The sequence below is a fragment of the Acinonyx jubatus genome, chromosome X, assembly GCF_027475565.1.
Source record: "Acinonyx jubatus isolate Ajub_Pintada_27869175 chromosome X, VMU_Ajub_asm_v1.0, whole genome shotgun sequence".
NCBI classification, from domain to species: Eukaryota; Metazoa; Chordata; class Mammalia; order Carnivora; family Felidae; genus Acinonyx; species Acinonyx jubatus.
The window spans coordinates 31,041,478-31,064,458 of record NC_069389.1 but is presented as its reverse complement, the minus strand read 5'-3'; the positions used below and the strand labels follow the sequence as shown (position 1 = coordinate 31,064,458).

Genomic DNA, 22,981 nt, shown 5'->3' with positions numbered 1-22,981 from the left:
TGCCCCTCCCGCCCCTGTACACCTTGCCGATCCACCCCAGCTAATACGTCAGATCCCCAGCACCACAAGCCTGGCAGTGTGCAAGTAGCCCAGATGGGCCACGCCACCCCACGGTGCATCACGCCCCTAGGAAGGGGAAGAGAAGGCACACACCAGTCTGACTGTGGCCCCAGCGGTGGGCTGGGGGCAGACATCAGATCTCACTGCGGCCCCGCCCACCAACGCAAGTTATTCAAGACAACACAGGGGAAGTGCCCTGCAGTTCCACACCACTCCAGAGACTATCCAAAATGACAAAACGGAAGAATTCCCCTCAGAAAAACGTCCAGGAAATAACAACAGCTAACGAACTGATCAAAAAGGATTTAAACAATATAACAGAAAGTGAATTTAGAGGAATAGTCATAAAATTAATCGCTGGGCTTGAAAACAGTATAAAGGACAGCAGAGAATCTCTTGCTACAGAGATCAAGGGACTAAGGAACAGCCAGGAGGAGCTAAAAATGCTATCAATGAGTTGCAAATTAAAATGGAGAAGACCACAGCTCGGATTGAAAAGGCAGAGGAGAGAATAGGTGAATTAGATGATAAAATTTGGAAAAAGAAGAAGCTGAGAAAAAGAGAGATAAAAAAATCCAGGAGTACGAGGGGAAAATTAGAGAACTAAGTGATGCACTAAAGAGAAATAATCTACTCATAATTGGTATTCCAGAGGAGGAAGAGAGAGGGAAAGGTGCTGAAGCTGTACTTGAAGAAATAATAGCTGAGAAGTTCCCGGATCTGGAGAAGGAAAAAGGCACTGAAATCCAAGAGGCACAGAGAACTCCCTTCAGACGTAACTTGAATCGATCTTCTGCACGACATATCATAGTGAAACTGGCAAAATACAAGGATAAAGAGAAAATTCTGAAAGCAGCTAGGGATAAACGTGCCCTCACATATAAAGGGAGACCTATAAGACTCGTGACCAATCTCTCTACTGAAAGTTGGCAGGCCAGAAAGGAATGGCAGGAGATCTTCAATGTGATGAACAGAAAAAATATGCAGCCGAGAATCCTTTATCCAGCAAGTCTGTCATTTAGAATAGAAGGAGAGATAAAGGTCTTCCCAAACAAACAAAAACTGAAGGAATTCGTCACCACTAAACCAGCCCTACAAGAGATGCTAAGGGGGATCCTGTGAGACAAAGTACCAGAGACATCGCTACAAGCATGAAACCTATGGACAACACAATGACTCTAAACCCATATCTTTCTATAATAACACTGAATGTAAATGGACTAAATGCTCCAACCAAAAACAATACGGTATCAAAATGGATAAAAAAACAAGACCCATCTATTTGCTGTCTACAAGAGACTCATTTTAGACCAGAGGACACCTTCAGATTGAGAATGAGGGGATGGAGAACTATTTATCATGCCACTGGAAGTCAAAAGAAAGCTGGAGTAGCCCTACTTCTATCAGACAAACTAGACTTTCAATTAAAGGCTGTAACAAGAGATGAAGAAGGGCATTATATAATAATTATAGGTCTATCCATCAGGAAGAGCTAACAATTATAAATGTCTATGTGCTGAATACAGGAGCCCCAAATATATAAAACAATTCATAACAAACATTGATAAGAATGTGGTAATTGCAGGGGACTTTAACACTCCCCTTACAACAATGGATAGATCATCTAGACACACGGTCAATAAAGAAACAAGGGCCCTGAAGGATACATTGGATCAGATGGACTTGACAGATATATTTAGAACTCTGCATCCCAAAGCAACAGAATATACTTTCTTCTTGAGGGCACATGGAACATTCTCCAAGACAGATCACATACTGGGTCACAAAATAGCACTTCATAAGTATATAAGAATTGAGACCATACCATGCATACTTTCAGACCACAATGCTATGAAGCTTTAAATCAACCACAGGAAAAAGTCTGGAAAACATCCAAAAGCATGGAGGTTAAAGAACACCCTACTAAAGAATGAAGGGGTCAACCAGGCAATTAGAAAAGAAATTTAAAAATATATGGAAACAAATGAAAATGAAAATATAACAATCCAAACCCTTTGGATGCAGCGAAGGCAGTCCTGAGGGGAAAATACATTGCAATGCAGGCCTATCTCAAGAAACAAGAAAAATCCCAAATGCAAAATCTAACAGCACACCTAAAGGAAATAGAAGCAGAACAGGAAAGACACCCTAAACCCAGCAGAAGAAGAGAAATAATAAAGATCAGAGCAGAAATAAACAATATAGAATCTAAAAAAAACTGTAGAGCAGATCAACGAAACTAAGAGTTGGTTTTTTGAAAACATAAACAGAATTGAGAAACCTCTAGCCAGGCTTCTCAAAAAAAAAAGGGAGATGACCCAAATAGATAAAATCATGAATGAAAATGGAATTATTACAACCAATCCCTCAGAGATACAAACAATTATCAGGGAATACTATGAAAAATTATATGCCAACAAACTGGACAACCTGGAAGAAATGGACAAATTCCTAAACACCCACACGCTTCCAAAACTCAATCAGGAGGAAATAGAAAACTTCAACAGACCCATAACCAGCGAAGAAATTGAATCAGTCATCAAAAATCTCCCAACAAACAAGAGTCCAGGACCAGATGGCTTCCCAGGGGAGTTCTACCAGACGTTTAAAGCAGAGAGAATACCTATCCTTCGCAAGCTATTCCAAAACATAGAAAGGGAAGGAAAACTTTCAGACTCATTCTATGAAGCCAGTATTACTTTGATTCCTAAACCAGACAGAGACCCAGTAAAAAAAAAAAAACTACAGGCCAATATCCCTGATGAATATTAATGCAAAAATTCTCAATAAGATACAAGCAAATCGAATTCAACAGCATATAAAAAGAATTATTCACCATGATCAAGCCGGATACATTCCTGGGATGCAGGGCTGGTTCAACATTCCCAAATCAATCAATGTGATACATCATATTAATAAAAGAAAAGATAAGAAGCATATGATCCTGTCAATCGATGCAGAAAAGGCCTTTGACAAAATTCAGCAACTTTCTTAATAAAAACCCTCGAGAAAGTCGGGATAGAAGGAACATACTTAAAGATCATAAAAGCCATTTATGAAAAGCCCACAGCTAACATCATCCTCAATGCGGAAAAACTGAGAGCTTTTTCCCTGAGATCAGGAACACGACAGGGATGCCCACTCTCACCGCTGTTGTTTAACATAGTATTGGAAGTGCTAGCATCAGCAATCATACAACAAAAGGAAATCAAAGGCATCAAAATTGGCAAAGATGAAGTTAAGCTTTCACTTTTTGCAGCTGACATGATATTATACATGGAAAACCCGATAGACTCCACCAAAAGTCTGCTAGAACTGATACATGAATTCAGCAAAGTTGCAGGATACAAAATCAATGTACAGAAATCAGTTGCATTCTTATACACTAATAATGAAGCAACAGAAAGACAAGTAAAGAAAGTGATCCCAGTCACAATTGCACCAAGAAGCATAAAATACCTAGGAATAAACCTAACCAAGGATGTAAAAGATCTGTATGCTGAAAAGTATAGAAACCTTATGAAGGAAATTGAAGAAGATATAAAGAAATGGAAAAACATTCCGTGCTCATGGATTAGAAGAATAAATATTGTCAAAATGTCAATACTACCCAAAGCTATCTACACATTCAATGCAATCCCAATCAAAATTGCACCAGCATTCTTCTCAAAACTAGAACAAGCAATCCTAAAATTCATATGGAACCACAAAAGGCTCCGAATAGCCAAAGTAATTTTGAAGAAGAGGACCAAAGCAGGAGGCATCACAGTCCCAGACTTTAGCCTCTACTACAAAGCTGGAATCATCAAGACAGCATGGTATTGGCAAAAAAATAGACACACAGACCAGTGGAATAAAATAGAAACCCCAGAAGTAGACCCACAAACATATGGCCAACTTATCTCTGACAAAGCAGGAAAGACTATCCAATGGAAAAAAAGACAGTCTCTTTAACAAATGGTGCTGGGAGAACTGGACAGCAACATGCAGAAGATTGAAACTAGACCACTTTCTCACACCATTCACAAAAACAAACTCAAAATGGATAAAGGACCTGAATGTGAGACAGGAAACCATCAAAACCTTAGAGGAGAAAGCAGGAAAAGACCTTTCTGACCTCAGCCGCAGCAATGTCTTACTTGACACATCCCCAAAGGCAAGGGAATTAAAAGAAAAAATGAACTACTTGGACCTTATGAAGATAAAAAGCTTCTGTACAGCAAAGGAAACAACCAACAAAACTAAAAGGCAACCAACGGAATGGGAAAAGATATTTGCAAATGACATATCGGACAAAGGGCTAGTCTCCAAAATCTGTAAAGAGCTCACCAAACTCCACACCCGAAAAACAAATAACCCAGTGAAGAAATGGGCAGAAAACATGAATAGACACTTCTCTAAAGAAGACATCCGGATGGCCAACAGGCACATGAAAAGATGCTCAACGTCGTTCCTCATCAGGGAAATACAAATCAAAACCACACTCAGATATCACCTCACGCCAGTCAGGTGATATCACGCCACCTAGGATTCCATGCAGGGGTGGTTAAATGGTAAATGGGGATAAGGGAAAGTTGTTCAAGGGAAGGGAAGAAAGCTTGGGAGCCTCCATTCCTCTTTTTCACTTTTTGTAAGAAAAGCTTATGTTTCACTAATTAATACTTACCTTCAACTGCTGTGCTTCTGTGTAAATTTTGTTTCAAAAAGGTGGGAAAAAAGTTCAAATGCATTAAAAAATGTCTCAGAAAATCACTGCACTCTACATTTTCTTTTCACTGATCCCTGTATTTTTTACTGGTTCCAGGATTCTATGTTTCTATTAGTGACATAAAGTTAGAGAAATAGATTTTCAATTATAGTAGTAATTTCTTGAGATTGTTCTTTTTTGGAGTTGATGCATAGGGGCAAACTATGTCAAACGTTCTCAGCAATTTCCAAATCAGTGATTTTCTTCCTTTTTTAATTTTTTTTTAATGTTTATTCATTTTTGAGAGAGAGAGAGAGAGAGAGAGAGAGAGGGAGAGAGAGAGAGAGAGAATGAGCGGAGGAGGGGCATAGAGAGAAGGAGACACAGAATCTGAAATAGGCTCCAGGATCTGAGCTGTCAGCACAGAGCCCAATGCCAGGCTCAAACTTGTGAACTGTGAGATCATGACCTGAGCTGAAGTCAGATGCTTAACCGACTGAGCCACCCAGGCACCCCTCAAATCAGTGATTTTCTTAAATGAAATTTAAAATTAAAGCTAGCTGTAACTGACAGTTTTTTTGCATTTATATTTAATTTTTGTTATCTTCAAGACATACTGTACATACGTGAAAAATAAGTTATATTTGCATAATTTCATTTTTGTCTTTTTTTAATGTTTATTTTTGAGAGGGGGAGACACAGAGTATTAGCAGGGGAGGGGCAGAGAGACAAAGGGAGACACACAATCTGAAGCAGGCTCCAGGCTCTGAGCTGTCAGCACAGAGCCTGATGTGGTGCTCGAACCCACAAATGGTGAGATCATGACTCAGCTGAGGTCCAATGCTTAAATGACTGAGCTACCCAGGGACCCCAATTTAATCTATAATCTTAAGATATGAACATTATTTCTAGTAAAGAGCTAAAGGTGGAAAGAAATGTTTCTATCTTAATATGCATTAATTTGATTTTTAACATAATTCAAATTTATGTTTAAACGTTACCTTGTGGTATTAACTAGTTTTTAAAAATAGTGGCACATAAAAGGCATAAAGAAATAAAAACACATGGACAGAATTAGAGAACTGGTAATAATACCTAACAGTAATAAATCACTGCTTAATCTAATTCAGACTCCTCCTAGCTTCTTCAGGCTTAATCAAAACATTTCTAACTCTTTAGAAATTTTATTTTGAAGTCAAAAGACCTCTCCAATATAATTATAGCTCTAGGTTTTGAAAGTCATTGCAGTGAAGGAATTATCAGAGTAAATACTGTTGAAAAAATGCTCTAAAGAGTTGTATGTCTTCTTTTCCTGACCAAAAAAGAAAAAAAAAATTGTGAAAAGGAATTTTATCTCATTGTTTACTAACAAAAAATCAGAAGGGGCTTTCCTTACCCCAATCTGAGCCCTTTACACTTTGAGACAAGAACCTGACGGTGCGCCTGGGTGGCGCAGTCGGTTAAGCGTCCGACTTCAGCCAGGTCATGATCTCGCGGTCCGTGAGTTCGAGCCCCGCGTCAGGCTCTGGGCTGATGGCTCAGAGCCTGGAGCCTGTTTCCGTTTCTGTGTCTCCCTCTCTCTCTGCTCCTCCCCCGTTCATGCTCTGTCTCTCTCTGTCCCAAAAATAAATAAACGTTGAAAAAAAAAATTAAAAAAAAAAAAAAAGAACCTGAGTGTTTCCGGATTTTTATCTGAGTCCTTGCCAACTATCACTCGTACCGTCACAGAGGCTACCTAGTTTTTTCAGAGGTTGCACTTACAAACCCAAAATCACCAAGACATATCTTCTAACGACCAAATACAGACAAGTTTTGTATCAAAAATATAAAATTACACCCTCCCAACTAAATATGAAGAGAACGACATAAAACAGCCTGAAAAAAAGGAATAAACATGATCTGACCAAAGAGGTAAAGTAATTTTTGTACAGAATAAGACTTTATCAGTGCATAGTGTCCTCAGAAAGGAATAAGAAGAGACCTATAAATCTGGTTGAAGATTTTATGAACACCAGTAGAAGGGACAATCTTATATAAATATAAGCTATTTAAAATTGTATCCTAGGGGTGCCCACGTGGCTTGGTCATTTGAGTGTCCATGTCTTGATTTCGGCTCAGGTCAAGATGTCATGGTTTGTGAGTTCGAGACCTGCATCGGGTTCTGAGCTGACAGTGTGGAGCCCACTTGGGATTCTCTCTTTCTCTCTCTCTCTGCCCCTCCACCCTCAAAATAAATAAATAAAACTTAAAAAAAATTGTATCCTAGAAGATATTTCACAAGTGTAAATATGAAACAAATAGCTTGAAAAACAAAGGTCAATGATACTTGACAAGGTATTTCTCAAAGAGAACACTTGATAAATATGTACATATTTACATAGGTTTGTATTATCACAGGACTTCAGATTTCATTTTTGACTTTTTTATGCAAAGTAAAAAATTCACTGTTAAACATTTAGCAGCTCCCACACACATAACATCCTTCAGTGGGAATTAGGTGGCCCTTGTCAGGAGCACTTTAGTATTTTCCTCTCTATATCCTCATTTGAACAAAATCCATCTGGGTCTGTAAACTCCCTTAAGGAACGCTAAGTACATTCAGAACACAAATTTTCACTTATGGTGTCAGTCCCCTTGTACATGAAATGTGTCCCACGTATCCTGGGAAAATTTGCCCTTCAAAGTACCTTTCATTTTCCATCTCCGCAAACCCCATTCACCAAATGAATTAGAGTCATCATTTCATTGCAGGTGGTGATTACTATTAAGCAAAAATTGTCCCTTTCACTCTGGTATACCTTTGGCTTAAGAGGAGCAACATTAGCTAAGGCTTATCACATCATATCGATACTTGTATTAATTTTGGGTTGCAAAAGAAATTACTAAAACCCCTGGGAAGTGTTTAACTCCACATATTTTGGCCCCAAATATATCCTTACCTGTCTTAGCACAGTGTCATGTAGAGTACAATAAAAGGGCACCACCTTCTTGGGGAGATACGTAGGGAGCCTTTCATACATGTAGACACAAAGCATGAGCATCAGGATTGGGTTAGGATCACAGATGTCAGTGGCCTAGTTTCAAAGAAGTGAAATATAAATTAGAGGATATACAGATAAAATATAGAAAAAGAGCTAAAGCACTATATCAATTATTGTAATACTTTAAAACATTTTAAAATGTTACTAGTTGACAATGACACTGAATTGTAAACACAGTAAACAGATTATTGCTGTGAATCAGAAGAGCTTGACCTAGGTGTTAAGAGATGAATTAGATGTGTTCTAAGTATAACAATGACCTCACAGCCTCAAAGCCTCCACAAAAGCTAGTCAGAGGTCATGAAAATATCATGCACTAGAACTACTAATGTGACTAAGACACCATCCCTGATTTAAAGTACCATATATAGCAGTAAAAGAAAACTGAGAAGTAGACCAACTACTGAGGTAAAAGAAGGCAAGAGTTTCAAGCATAAAGTTTAAGGGAATAGGTAGCCCATGAGATGGCCCTGAAGAATGCTTGGAGTTTATAAAGGTTATGTTTGGGGTGCAGAAAATGATATATTCCATCAGTAAGGCAAAGAACTACAGTGCAGGTGTCTAGGGAAGTAGGGGGTTTGTTTGTTAAAGAAGTGTAATTTAAATCATGTGTAAGGTCTAAGGAGGGACAAGTAGCATGTGAAAAGACTAAGGAGCACCAGGGCCACACTGTGCAGGGTGTGGAAGCCAGGGTGAGGGCCTGGATTTCTCAACAAGGAATAACACAGGAGCAACATTTCAGGCAGATGCGGCGCGGCAGGGGGTTGGAAAATACTTTTCCCAGAACATACAAATTGTAATAAGTCAGAAAATGTAATTATATTGATAACCAAGATAAATTAGTGATGGTTGTTGGAACAGATGAGATAAAACCCAGAATGGCAAAGGAATAAGAGCAGGGGCAATCAACACAGCCTGAATGTACACTGAATACAAAAAGGAGAGTCAGAAGTAGGAGGAAGGATTCTTCGTATCAGATCATGTAGGACCTACAATGTCCTTGGACAATGTGAAGGTGGTAGGAAAGAATTATTCATAACAAAAAAGTATTGAGACTGATCTAAGGCAAAAATTCAAACACATAAAACACCACAGATAAAGAAGCAATTGTCAATGTACAGGGAGCCCTCTACACTTTCATAAAATGAAGACACACTATGATTTAATCGCATGCATTCAAGTTAGTAACTGAAAATGATCCAGTCCTGGCTTGGAAATGCAACTAGTGTGGGAGTCAAGGAGACCTAATGCTGTTATGGGGGACTAATGCACTTGACTCTGAAGTTCAGCAGCGGTTACCAGCGAATAAAGACAGCTCCTATGATCACCTCCTAGTCCATATCCCCAAATACGTTCTTTTCCCTCTTTGGAAGAAGAGAAGAGTGTTCTTTCTTGCTTTGTCAATAATCAGTAAGACTAACCAGTAAAAGTTCCTGGGGATGGGATATTAGTAAAAACTAAGGGAGGTGACCTACTTCTGCAGGGTAGAAAGCTGTTGGTGACCCTGATTTGAGGAAAACTGAGAAATACACCAAGACTCCAAAGTTTCTCATCCGTATTCTATGGTCTCACATTTCTTCATGAAAGACAACATTGGTCAATAGATGAAGGAAAATTATTTGAGATAGAAACAAACTAAAAAACTAAATACAGAATTTAATTCCCACAAAGTGAAAAATATGGTGCTGCTGGGCCCTTTGGAATGGGCCAGCCTATGAGTGTGATTCAAAGAGGGCTGTCTAGAGTGATGGGAAATGTGTTTGTTGGGGAAAGGGGAAGATTAGTGGCAGAACACTCCAGGCTCAAGTCTCAGGTCAATAAAAGCCTTTTGAACACTTTTTTTTAGTGATTACAGAATCAAATATATAGGTAGCAATACATAATTATTCCCCAAAATTATCTTTGAAAAATATATAATGGGCTGAAAATGTAATAATTTGGTAATTAAAAAAAATACATTTATCTTAATGGAAAAAATATGTTTCATCATTAAGATATTAGACTGAAAAAAAACAGAGAAAAGAACATCCTTACTTTCCTTATAATAAATTCCAATGAACATAATCTAAAGCAATTACACCTTAGCCAATCACAGGCTTGAAAATCCAAATGTTAAATAAGTTAGGTTTGTTTAAAACAAGATTTTTAGGTGAAATATCTTTCAAAGATATAATCATTACTTTCTCTATACAGGGTAACCTAGAATAACTTTAACTGTATTGGTTCATTTTCCCCCTCCCCCCAATGATAGTATTTTCCAACTAGATTCATAAAAGATGAAGAATTAAACAAAAAAGGTCATAATAGAGAAAAATGCTGGAGGAGAAATCTGGTAAACCTAATTCAAGTCCCGCTACGATACAGTGCCATGATCTTGATTAACAGGAGAATTTCAGTAGAAATTTGTGGTTATTAGTGCACATGCCTAAAACAAAGCCAGCAGGCTGAGAAGGGCTGAGCAAAAATGAATCTCTAATAGCTTTACTGAGAAACTATCCTTATAATCTCCTAATGCCTGACTTTATCTAATGTAAAATGTTCATTTTTTTTTATTTTTAAAGCACTTTCACTCATTAATTCTGTTATTTAATGCTATAAGCATCCAAGTTGATAAAATCAAACAAAATTTTTAAGAGAAAAGTTAGAATATCTATTCAACATTAGCTCCCATCACTACTCAGTGAATTAGGTATAGTACAACTTCTGTTAACTATCGTATTTATTTTTTAGATCCATTTCTCTACATAAGGGACTAAAATTACATTCTATACTGAGTCCAAACAATTCACACCATATTTTTGCTTCAAATATAAAGCATGTCATAAAAGGGAGAATATGTAAATAATTGTTACATTCTAGCTAGCAGGATTCCATAACAGGACACAACACAGCCACAGAAACATAGCCAGCTGATTCCACACTTGCAAAGAACACAATAAATAAGAAACTTAAACAGTAATAAATATGTCCAGTGTTGAATTTCATTTGTCTTAAATGTGAACCAGTGCTAAGCATCAGCATTCATTCACTATGGTTAAGTTAATTTCATATTTTTAAACATTGCTATTTAATGTGGTTGGCAAATTCAGGCTGATAAAAAGTTAAGGAATAGGAACTGGTTGGTAAAAACTTGGTAATTTATCAGTTAGCTGTCAATTTTGCCATTCATCAAATTTTAGACACCTTCTTTACGTTTTTATGTATTAGATACTCACATTTTAAAATATGTTTTGGCTATACAATAAAATAAAACTTTTGAGACAACATACCTGAGGCAATAAAAAAACAAAGGAGAGAATTACAGTGTATGATGAACTATATTTTCAAAAACAAAAATATTTTCAGTTTCTTGTGAACCCATACCAAATTTTCAAGGGCCACCTTAAACATCAAATGCCCCATGCAACTCTTCTTGGTTCCTGTACCAGAATGATTCCTGTCCCTTTTGATTCCCATATCACATCTCTTCCATGTGTATTGTGCATTCACTATCTGTTTTGCATCAGCTCTTTCTCATATACTTGTCACTATTAATACAGCTTTGAAGGCATAACTGTGGTTTAATCATATCTGTACCCTTTGCAGGGTCTATCCAGTGTCTTTTGTGGAGGATATTCAATTTGTTTAATTGACAGAAATTGTAGTATTTTTGTTCTCTGAAACCAAAGTCTTTCATTGCGATTTATCTTTAAAGCTCTCTTATAAAAGAAAGCTCTGGTCAAATCCTACAATACAGTTTCTCTTTACAGCTACACCAATATAAAAGAATGTAAATGTCAGACCTGAAACAAAGTGAGTTTAACATGCAAGTGACTTTAGTACAAGGAAAAGCAAGCCATTATGAAATGTTATTTCTCCAGCAGGTATAAGGAACAACTTTATACCAAGCCATATGTGGGCACTGGCATCATCAATCTCTCTTGCATCATGGAACAGAAAACTCAAGAGTTACTTGTAATGGTCTTTCTTCTGTGCCCATCTTTTGTGACTGTTAACAAGAACTAGCAAATTTCAAATGTCTCCTATATCAGCTTATTATTTTAAGTTTCCATTTAAATGTCATGAGTAGAGAAAACACTTTCCACCTTGACTAAATGAAATTATATTTTGATTGGTCTGTGTTCCCTATCTCCAGTCCCTCTCCCATCAAGTCCATTCCGACCATAGTTATGAAAGCAAATATCTTTATGCCCATAATACCCCATCGTAAACTTCTGACTTTTTATGCTGACACCCAGTATCCCAATATATACCTATATTGATTTTTTCTAATCCCAAAATTCAACTAAGGAATCTATTCACAGAATTTCCTTAATGTATGTCAAATATTCCATTTGACATTCTGTTTATGTTGTTTCCTCTGAGTAAACTCCTTCCTCTCTTACCACTACCAATCCAGATCCAATCCACCCTTCAAGAACCCAAATAAGCACTGCCTTCTCCACATAGTCTTTGATGGATCAATCTAGATCATACTGATCTCTTACTTATCTGAATTCTACACTTTATTTTTTTCCTTTTATGACAATTACATGAGTAGAATGTTATTTATCATTTAATATGTATATATCTAGATTATCCAATGACTTTGTATATTCTTCAAAGTAAGAAATCATTTATTATACTATTTTATCACTCTAACAAAGAGCTTAAAAATAGTAAGCATATAATGGTTTTGATTACTGATAATGAGAACTTGATGTAAAAAGCCAGATGGAATTAGAACTTGGAGATCCAAACGTAGTAATATATATTGCCACTGCGATCTCTACATGAATATTTATTTTAAAACCAAAGTGAAAGTTTTTTTAGCTAAATTAATAAATGATAATGCATCTATATTCAAACAACTTTGCTCCTTTAATTAATTCTTAGAGCTTAAGTAGTGTTACTAAATCACTCAAGTTCAGTCTTAGGGTTTAAGAAAACTGGAGCTATCTTTAGAGCTACCTTCTTATCACACACAGCTGGATATACATTAATTATATAGATTTCAAAATATCCAGTAGATTTTTGTGAAGTCATATTTCAAATTCCACATTTCAGCAAGAGCTTACAAAATATGAGAACAGGGAGTCAACTAACACTTTCCCAAAGAAAACATATAAATGGCCAATAGGTACATGAAAAGGTGTTCAACATCACTAACCATGAGGGAAATATAAATCAAAACCACAAGGAGATATTACCTCACACCTGTTAAAATAACTATTATCAAAAAAGAGGAGAGGTGTCATCAGGGAAATACAAATCAAAACCACACTCAGATATCACCTCACGTCAGTCAGAGTGGCCAAAATGAACAAATCAGGAGACTATAGATGCTGGCGAGGATGTGGAGAAACGGGAACCCTCTTGCACTGTTGGTGGGAATGCAAATTGGTGCAGCCACTCTGGAAAAGTGTGGAGGTTCCTCAGAAAATTAAAAATAGACCTACCCTATGACCCAGCAGTAGCACTGCTAGGAATTTACCCAAGGGATACAGGAGTACTGATGCATAGGGGCATTTGTACCCCAATGTTTATAGCAGTACTCTCAACGATAGCCAAATTGTGGAAAGAGCCTAAATGTCCATCAACTGATGAATGGATCAAGAAATTGTGGTTTATATACACAATGGAGTACTACGTGGCAATGAGAAAGAATGAAATATGGCCTTTTGTAGCAACGTGGATGGAACTGGAGAGTGTGATGCTAAGTGAAATAAGCCATACACAGAAAGACAGATACCATATGCTTTCACCCTTATGTGGATCCTGAGAAACTTAACAGAAACCCATGGGGGAGGGGAAGGAAAAAAAAAAAAGAGGTTAGAGTGGGAGAGAGCCAAAGCATAAGAGACTCTTAAAAACTGAGAACAAACTGAGGGTTGATGGGGGGTGGGAGGGAGGGGAGGGTAGGTGATGGGCACTGAAGAGGGCATCTTTTGGGATGAGCACTGGGTGTTGTATGGAAACCAATTTGACAATAAATTTCATATATTAAATATATACATATATACATACATATATATATATATATATATATATATATATATATATATATATATAAAGAGAGGTGAAGCAGTGGCAAGGATGTGGAAAAAGGGGAATCTTTGCACACTGTTGATGGAAATGTGCCTTGTTATATAGCCATTATGGAAAACCGTATGGGGGTCCTCTAAAAAATTAAAAACAGACCTACCATATGGTCCAGCAACCTTATTTCTGGGTATATATCTAAAGGAAATGAAATCAGCATCTCAGAGATATTTGCACACCCATGTTCAATTGCAGCATTATTCATAATATCAAAGATCTGGAACAACCTATCTGTCGACGGATGAATAGATAAAGAAAATGTGGTATATACTCACAATGGAATAGTCATAAAAAAGAAATCCTGTCATTTGTGACAACATGGATGAAATGGGAGGACATTATGCTCAGTAAAATAAGCCAGACGCTGTAAGGCAAGTATTTTTTTTTTTTATTTCAATTGTATGTGGAATCCAAAAAAGTCAAATCCATGGAACCTGAGAGTAGAATGGTGGTTGCCACCAGAGGGAGATGGGGGAAATGGGGAGATGTTGGATCTTAAGTGTTCTCACCACACACACATACACACATAATGGTAAGTATGTGAGGGGATAGATGTGTTAATTAACTCAATTGTGGTAATCATTTCACATTGTATATTAAATCATCACATTGTACACCTACAAAAATCACATTTTATAAACTAAAAATATACAATTTTTATTTTCTAATCATACGTAATAAGACTAGAAAATAATATGAAAAGAAGAAACTCAGACTTACGGAATGTGTGATATAAAGGCACCCACCTGTATGTCAATGTCAAAGCCAATTTCACGAAGTACATTCACAATGATCAGGCAGTTGTGCAGATACTGTTCAGAACTTTTTGGTTGTGTATACATATTTATAAGATGTGACTCAATCTTGAAAAGACAACAATCAAATCTTTAGTAACAGAATAAAAATTACTGCTTTTTAACTGTTCTCTTTAGCAAAGAATCATTTATTTTTTTTTTATTTTTTAAAAGATTTTTAAGATTTTTGAGAGAGAGAGACAGTGCAAGTGGGGGAGGAGGAGGAGGAGAGGGAGAGGGAGAGGGAGGGAGGGAGGGAGGGAGGGAGAGAGAGAGAGAGAGAGAGAGAGAGACAGAGAGAGAGAGAGAGAGACAGAGACAGAGACAGAATCTGAAACAGACTCCAGGCTCTGAGCTATCAGCCCAGAGCCCGATGTAGGGCTTTAACCCATGGACTGTGTTATCATGACTTGAGCTGAAGTCGGATGCTTAAATGACTGAGCCACCTAGGTGCCCCTAGCAAAGAATCATTTAAATATTAACATCTAGAAGTAGATTATCACAATCAAAATAACAGAATAAACAAAAATAGAATGCTAGCCATTCATATTCAGGTGTGACTTTTTAAATGTTTAAAAAACATTTAAAAGAATCAGCTTATAGACAATACTTTGAATTTTAATTACTAAGTTCTTTCAAATAATAAATACCATTCTGCATAAAAATGACTCTTACCAAAAATGGACAATAGGCTCCCAATTGTGTTGCAAAAACAAGGCCATCTAAAAGGTCCTGGTCAAAATTTACTATCCATCTCTCAGAGGGAATAACTCCTGTCACAAAAAAGACAGAGAGTAAATATAACATTAGTTTTGCTTTTCTAGAAAGATAACTTATGGTACTGTCTAAATGTATTCTGATCTTATCACTGTATAATGCAGAATATATTTAAAATTGACAGACATTACAGAAAAAAAATGCTTTCAAAATCATTCACACTATGGAGATATTTAGTGGACAGTTCAAACATAAAGGAAAAGAGAACATGTGCCTGGCTTTATTTCTCTGGTTTTCAAGGAATCACAGTCCTTGAGAGATTTTCTTCCAAAGTGACACACAAAAGAAGAGGGAAATAATCTGGAATTTTCTATTCCTTCAAAAGGAAAATGGACTGATGAAAAAAAGAAAAATGGGAAAAGTGGGGGAAAAAAGCATAAGTGCTATCTTATTAAAATTTGAGCAACAGTAAGAAAAATTGCCTTTGCTTGAAAAAGAAAAAAATACTATTTTGCAAATAAAGGCAAAATATAAAACTCAGAAGCTTAATACATGAAATATATCTGTACGGTTTTATAAGCAACTGAAAACTGGTTTCTTCATTTTTATTTTGTTGTTTTTTATTTTTTAGATATGGAGAGAGAGCTAGCAGGGGAGAGGGGCAGAGGAAGAGAGACAGAGAGAGAGAATCTTAAGCAGGCTCCACACTCAGCATGGAGGCCAACGTGGGGCTCAATCCCATGACACTGGGATCATAACTTGAGCTGAAATCAAGAGTTAGATGCTCAACTGACTGTGCCACTCAGGCACCCCTGGTCCCTTTATTTCTAATTGAAGAACTCTGAAGAATATATTACCATGCAGCAATGGAAGAACATTCCAGTATTTCAACATTAGTCATTCTCTTGAGTTCCCTAGCATTCAAATGTTTGATCAATGATCATCAACATGGGGAAGGCAACTCAGAAGGCATGAAGTTTCCTGTAACTCTAAAGTTTAGGTGCCAGTTTCCCTAACTGTTGAAGAAATTAATCCAGATTTGGTAGTATGTGGAAAGGGTAGGAGATTTATGGCTTAAAGAAACCAGAATTTATCTATAAAAGTTAATAGAAGATGAAGGGATAATAAAAGGAATGGGTCAGTTATAGAGATGACTGCTACACTGAGACTAAAACCAAAGTGAAAATATCTAGATATGTGGTAAATATCTTAAAGATTGTCCTATATTAGGGAGGAAAAAAGGGTTACATAAACATCAGAAAGTTTTGCTATGTTGAATGAGACATTGCCTTTTTTCTAAAAAGTTTCCAAAAGGTACTGGACAAACTAGACAGTAAAACAAAGAATGTAACAAGAGACAAATAAGGATACTATATAAGAATAAGGGAAGCAATAAAAAAATAAAACAATTGTAAATATTTATGCACCCAACACAAAAGCACCCAAATACATAAAACAGTTTAATAATAAACATAAAGGAATGGATCAAGAATACAATAATAGTAAGGGACTTTAGTACTCCACTTATATCAATGAATACATCATTGCGTTACATAGGTTACAAGAGTAGCTCAATATTTGCAAATCAATATGATACATCACATCAATAAGATAATGGATAAGAACTGTATGATCATTTCAATAAATGCAGAAAAAGCATTTGACAAAGAACAATATCCATTCATGATAAAACCCTTACCAAAACAGGTTTAGAGGAAACATACCTCAACCTAATAGAGGCCATCTTTGAAAAACGCACTGCTAACATGATCCTTAAAAGGGAAACACTGAGAACTTTTCCTCTATGGATGAGAACAAGACAGCTATATCCACTCTCACTACTTCTCTTTTAAAAAAAAATGTTTATTTATTTATTTTTGAGGGGAGCACACATGTAGGGGAGGGGCAGAGAGAGAAGGAGAGAGAATCCCAAGCAGGCTCCACACTGTCAGCACAGAGCCTGACACAGAGCTAATTTCAAGAACCATGAGATCAGGACCTGAGATGAAATGAAGAGTTGGATGCTTAACCGAATGAGCCACCCAGGAGCCCCACTCTAACTACTTCTATCCCATAGTACTGTAAGTACTAGCCACAGCAATCAGACAAGAAAAACAAATAAAAAGCATCCAAATCAGTAAGGAAGATGTTAAACTTTCACTATTTGCAGATGACATGATACTATATATAGAAAACCCAAAAGACTCCATGAAAAAAAAAAAAAACAGCTAGAATTGATAAATGAATTCAGTTAAGTTGCAGGACATAAAATCAATCTACATAAATATGTTGCATTTCTATACACCAATAATGAAGCAGCAGAAAGAGAAATTAAGGAATCAGCCTTATTTACAAGTACACAAAAACCAGTAAGATACCTATGAAGAAGTCTATCCAAAGAGGTGAAAGGCCTATACTATAAAATAGTGATGAAAGATATTGAAGATGACATTAGGAAATGGAAAGACATTCCATGCTCAAGGATTGGAAGTAAAAATATTATTAAGATGTCTATACTATCCAAAGTAATCTACACATTCAAATCAATCCTAATGAACATACCAACAGCATTGATCACAGCACTAGAAAAAACAATCCTAAAATTTGTATGGAACCCCAAAAGACCCCATATAGCCAAAGCAACCTTGAAAAAGAATAGCACATCTAGAGGCATCACAATTCCGGACTTCAAGTTATATTACAAAGCAGTAGTGATCAAAACAGTATGGTACGAGCACACACACACAAAAAAGATACATATATCAAAAGAACAAAATAGGAAATCCAGAAATAAACCTACAACTGTTTGGTCAAGTAATCTTTGACCAAGCAGGAAAGAACATCTAATGAGAAAAGGATAGTTTCTTCAACAAATGGTGCTGGGAAAACTGGACAGCAACATGGAAAAGAAAGAAACTGGACTACTTTCTTATACCATACACAAAAATAAATTCAAAATGGATTAAAGACTTTAATGTGAGACTTGAAACCATAAAAACCCTCGAAGAGAACACAGGCAGTAACCTCTTTGACATTGGCCATAGCAACTTTTTCCTAGATATGTCTCCTGAGGCAAGGGAAACAAAAGCAAAAACAAACTTGGGACTGCATCAAAATAAAAAACTTTCTGCACAGCAAAGGAAAGAATAAACAAAACTAAAAGGCAGCCTACAGAATGAGAGAAAATATGTGCAAATGATAATTGGAAAGGATTAGTATCTAAAATATATAAAGAACATATACAACTCAACACCCAAAAACTAATTCAATTAAAAATGGGCAGAAGACATAATAGATATTTCTCAAAAGAAGACATACAGATGGCCAAAAGACACATGAAAAGATGTTCATCATCACTTACCATGAGGGAAATACAATCAAAATTACAATGAAGTATCACCTTACACCTGTTAGAATGGCTAAAATCACACAACACAAAAAACAGTAGGTGTTGGCGATCGTGTGGAAAAAAAAGAACCCTCGTGCATTATTGGTGGGAACGCAAACTGGGGCGGCCCCTGTGGAAAACAACATGGAGGTCCCTCAAAAAGTTAAAAATCGGACTACCCTATGATCCAGTAATGGCACTACTGGGTATTTACCCAAAGAATACAAAAACAATAATTCAAAGTGATGCATGCACCCCTACATTTATAGCAGCTTTATTTGCAATAGCCAAGATATGGAAGCAGTCCAAGTGTCCACCAACTGATGAATGTATAAAGAAGATGTGATATATAGAATATTACCCAGCCTAAAAAAAGAATGAAATCTTGCCATTTGCAACACTGTGGATGGAGTTAGTGAGTATTATGCTGAGCAAAATGGGTCAGAGAGGATTGGTTGCCATGTAATTTCATTCATGCGTAGAATGTGAAAAACAAAACAAATGAGCAAAGAGAAAAGAGAGAGAGAGAGAGAGAAACCAAGAGACAGACTCTTGATTACAGAGAACAAATTGGTGGTTGCTGGGGGAGTGAGGGTGGGGAGGTAGGTTGAGTAGTTGATGGGGATTAAGGAGTGCACTTGTCTTGATGAGCACCAGGTGATGTACTTAGTTGTTGAATCACTATGTTGTACATCTGAAGCTAGTATAGCACTGTATATTAACTAATTGGGATTAAAATTAAGAACTTGAAAAGAAAACAAAAGCAACAAACAAGTATTCCAAATGGCTTAAATTCTTAAAGGTCTGAGATGATGTCTTATCTGAAATCAAGGGGAAACACTGGCAGTCTTCACAAATACCCTCAAATTCCTTGACTCTCACTTTCTGTGAAGAAGAAACTATGGTAAGATATGTTCATGATATGTATATTAACTTCACAAAACAAGATTGCTTTACATCTGGAACTGGAAGACAGATTTCCCAGGAGCAACAGATGTCCTAGATACTTCACAAAAACAGTGCCTGGTATGTTTTCATCTGAGATGCTACAACATTAAACAGTTGGTCAATTGGAGTTCTATAGCATATTATTTCAAAATCAGTCTATCAAACAAAGATCACTAGAAATTTTCAACTAGTACATAGCAAACAACATTTTCTGTTATATATTTCAAAGTATTTTTTCCTGATAAAAACCTATAAATAACTGTGTATCTGATATAAGATGTGAGACAAGGTAATGAGTTTAAAATGCTCATTTCTGGTTGACTGAATATTTATAACCTAAATGTGCTTCTCTTAATGTATATGGACCACCTATGGCTTTTAATAAAAGCAAAGGGTCTCATTTTTTAAAAATTGGAAGCAATTCTAACTTTAATCTGAAAAAGCCAATTTACTAGGCTTTCAAGTTGATAGTGAATCAGTCATGAAGTATTTGATATGGACCATGTCCTCTAAATATCCCAATGTCATCTTGTATCAATATTAGAGAAGAGACAGAAATTACTCTAAAGGGATTTAACATCTTGTTGAGGATAGATCACACCCATAACAGGAAAACAACTCATGAAAAATCTCCTAACTAGAAGCCAATAAATAGATTACAATATAGCAAAAACTGTTACACTGTTACTTCCAACTCCACCAACTGCAATCAGCACCAAAGGACTCATTATGACCTTCCTCTTTTCCTTATTTCTTTTTTTTCTAATTTTTAAAGTTAATTTATTTATTTCCAGAGAGACAGAGACAGCATGAGTGGGGGAGGCACAGAGAGAGAGGGAGAGAGAGAATCCCAAGCAGGCTCCATGCTGCCAGCACAGAGCCCAACACAGGGTTCGAACCCATGATCATGACCTGAGCCAAAACCAGGAGTTGGACGCTTAACCCAATGAACCACCCAGGCAGCCCCCCTTCCTTATTCCTAACTTCACTCTTCAAGAGTGAAAAACCTGGTTTTTGTTACTGACAACATATTTATTTTTTCAACTCTAGTATAAATATAATTTTGGAATTGCAAACCCATACTCTTGCAAGAAAGCAGAGTATCATGTGCATGTACAGATCTTTTTGTCTTTAGTTCTAGAGTATGCAGTTGTGATATTGCTTTCAAAAGACAATTTAGTCAGCACCTTTCTTCTCTATTATATTCAACGAGGTTGTCAAACATTTGTAATGCAGCTAGATTCATTTGACACAGTCTGCATTCAATCCTGGATTACTTCTATGTCTTGGCTGATTAAAAAACAAAACAAAAAAACTACATGCACTAACATTCATTCTTAGTAGTGTACACTTCTAGGATTTTGAGGGATGTGTTGTCACGTATTTACCACATTTCCATACAGAAAAGTTTCATCCCCCAAATTCTCAAGTACATTTTAGGGTCAACTTATTGATACCTACTAAAAAAAGTGAGGTAGGATTTTCACTAGGGTTACATTGAATCTATAGATCAATTTGGCAAAGCCGACAAAAATTATCTTAATATTGTGTCTTCCAGTTCTATGTGCATGGTATATTTCTCTATTTATTTAGTCCTTTTACTTTCCTCACTATTTTTTAACGTTCAGTATATATATTCTGCATATATTTCACTGAATTCATATTTAAGTATTTTATTACACACACACACACACACACACACACAGAGAGAGAGAGAGAGAGAGAGAAAGATACAGTTTTTATTTAAATTCTAGCTAGTTAACATATAATGTAATACTGTTTTCAGGAGTTGAATTTAGCGATTCTTCATTTACATATAACACCCAGTGCTTATATTTTTTTATTGCAAATTCCAACTGTTTGCTGCCACTATATAGAAACAATTTATTTTTATATACTGATTATATATCCATCCTACAACCATGGCAAACTGTACTGATCCTAGGAGATTTCTTATAGATTCTTTGGGATTTTCTACTTGACTGTCATATTGAATTTCAGCCCCTTTCCCAGGGGTAGAGGTGGTTTGTTGTTGGTAGTGTTGTTATTATTTTTCATTTCTTTTTTCAGCTCCAGTGAGATTTCACCATGTGTGCATGTGTGGTCCTTCTGCCCATAGATTACTGTTTTTGTTCTATAGGGAACAGAGGCATTGGGTGAATTGCATGCCCCTCCCCCAGGTCTATGCCAAGAGGGATACATTCTCCAGACTCACTCCATAGTCAATTCCCTGAGCAACCAGTGAGGTTTGTGGAGTAAAACCCTGCAAGAAGATGCAGACTCTCCCTAATGCTGGGGCCCCTAGGGACTTCATGCTCTCTCAGGACTGTACTCTTGGTCTCTACCAATTCACCAACCATCCTAACTCATCTCTTATCAGTGCCTAGCTGTCTCTACTACAAGTAGACAATTGTTATCATGCCATTTCTTCCTGTAAACACCTCCTCCTTGAACTTTAGGCTAGTTGCCCTACAACTTTAGCTTCCTAAGGGAGCTTAAAACATTTGGGAATTTGCTATTTGTATGTTTTTGGCTGATGTTATGTATATGTTTTTGCTGTTATTTTAAGGATGGAACGAAAGTCTTCCCAGTCTTCTACCTCCCTGAGTGGAAAAACAGTGGCACCTATTTTTCTTCAACCCATTACAACTTTGGAACTGCTTTGTTATTACTTCTTAAGCAGCACTTGGCATGCATTTTTGCTGTTCAAACATGGCTGTCTGTGTGAACAGGATGGCAATAATCCTCCGGAACAGTGTTGAAAAGAAGTAAGAACCACACTTTCTTAATCTGATCCCACACCTGTAGCCTGTCATTCATACAAAAGGCTGCTACCATGCCCCTACCACAGCTTACCACAGGTTGAGGTATATCAAGGATTTCTCGGCTTTTTTAGTTTGCTGTTAATTCTGTTGATCTAGGCTATTCTCTCTACTATAATCCAAGATTTTGCTACTCAAAGTGTGCTATGTGAATCAGCAGCAACTTCATGAAATTGAACCTTGTCATAAACGCAGAATTTCAGGCCCCACACAAAAACTCCTAAAACATAAAAAGTTTAGCAAAAACTCCAAGTGAGTTATATTCATATTACCACCTGAGAAGTGTTGGTCTAGGGTTGTTTTTTAGAGAGAGAAGGAGCAAGCTCATCTAGTCCTCCTTTATCAGGAAAGAGAAAATTCAGAAATTTTCTTTTTTAACAGGCAAAGACATTATTTAAGACTACTGTAAAGGGGGAGAGATATGGAACTCTAAAAAGGACTGG

The 22,981-nt window shown here is 36.6% G+C and overlaps 1 protein-coding gene across 1 annotated transcript in view; it reads right to left on the bottom strand.

Annotated features, from left to right (window-relative positions):
• CFAP47 (cilia and flagella associated protein 47) overlaps positions 1–22,981 on the bottom strand; it is a 545,688-nt gene that overhangs the window by 295,288 nt on the left and 227,419 nt on the right. The window contains exons 34-37 of the mRNA XM_053202225.1: positions 22,811–22,813; positions 15,339–15,436; positions 14,616–14,732; positions 7,687–7,821 (exon numbers count right to left, since the gene is read on the bottom strand). Of these exons, the coding sequence (XP_053058200.1) occupies positions 7,687–7,821; positions 14,616–14,732; positions 15,339–15,436; positions 22,811–22,813 (353 nt within the window). The remainder of the gene's footprint in view (positions 1–7,686; positions 7,822–14,615; positions 14,733–15,338; positions 15,437–22,810; positions 22,814–22,981) is intronic.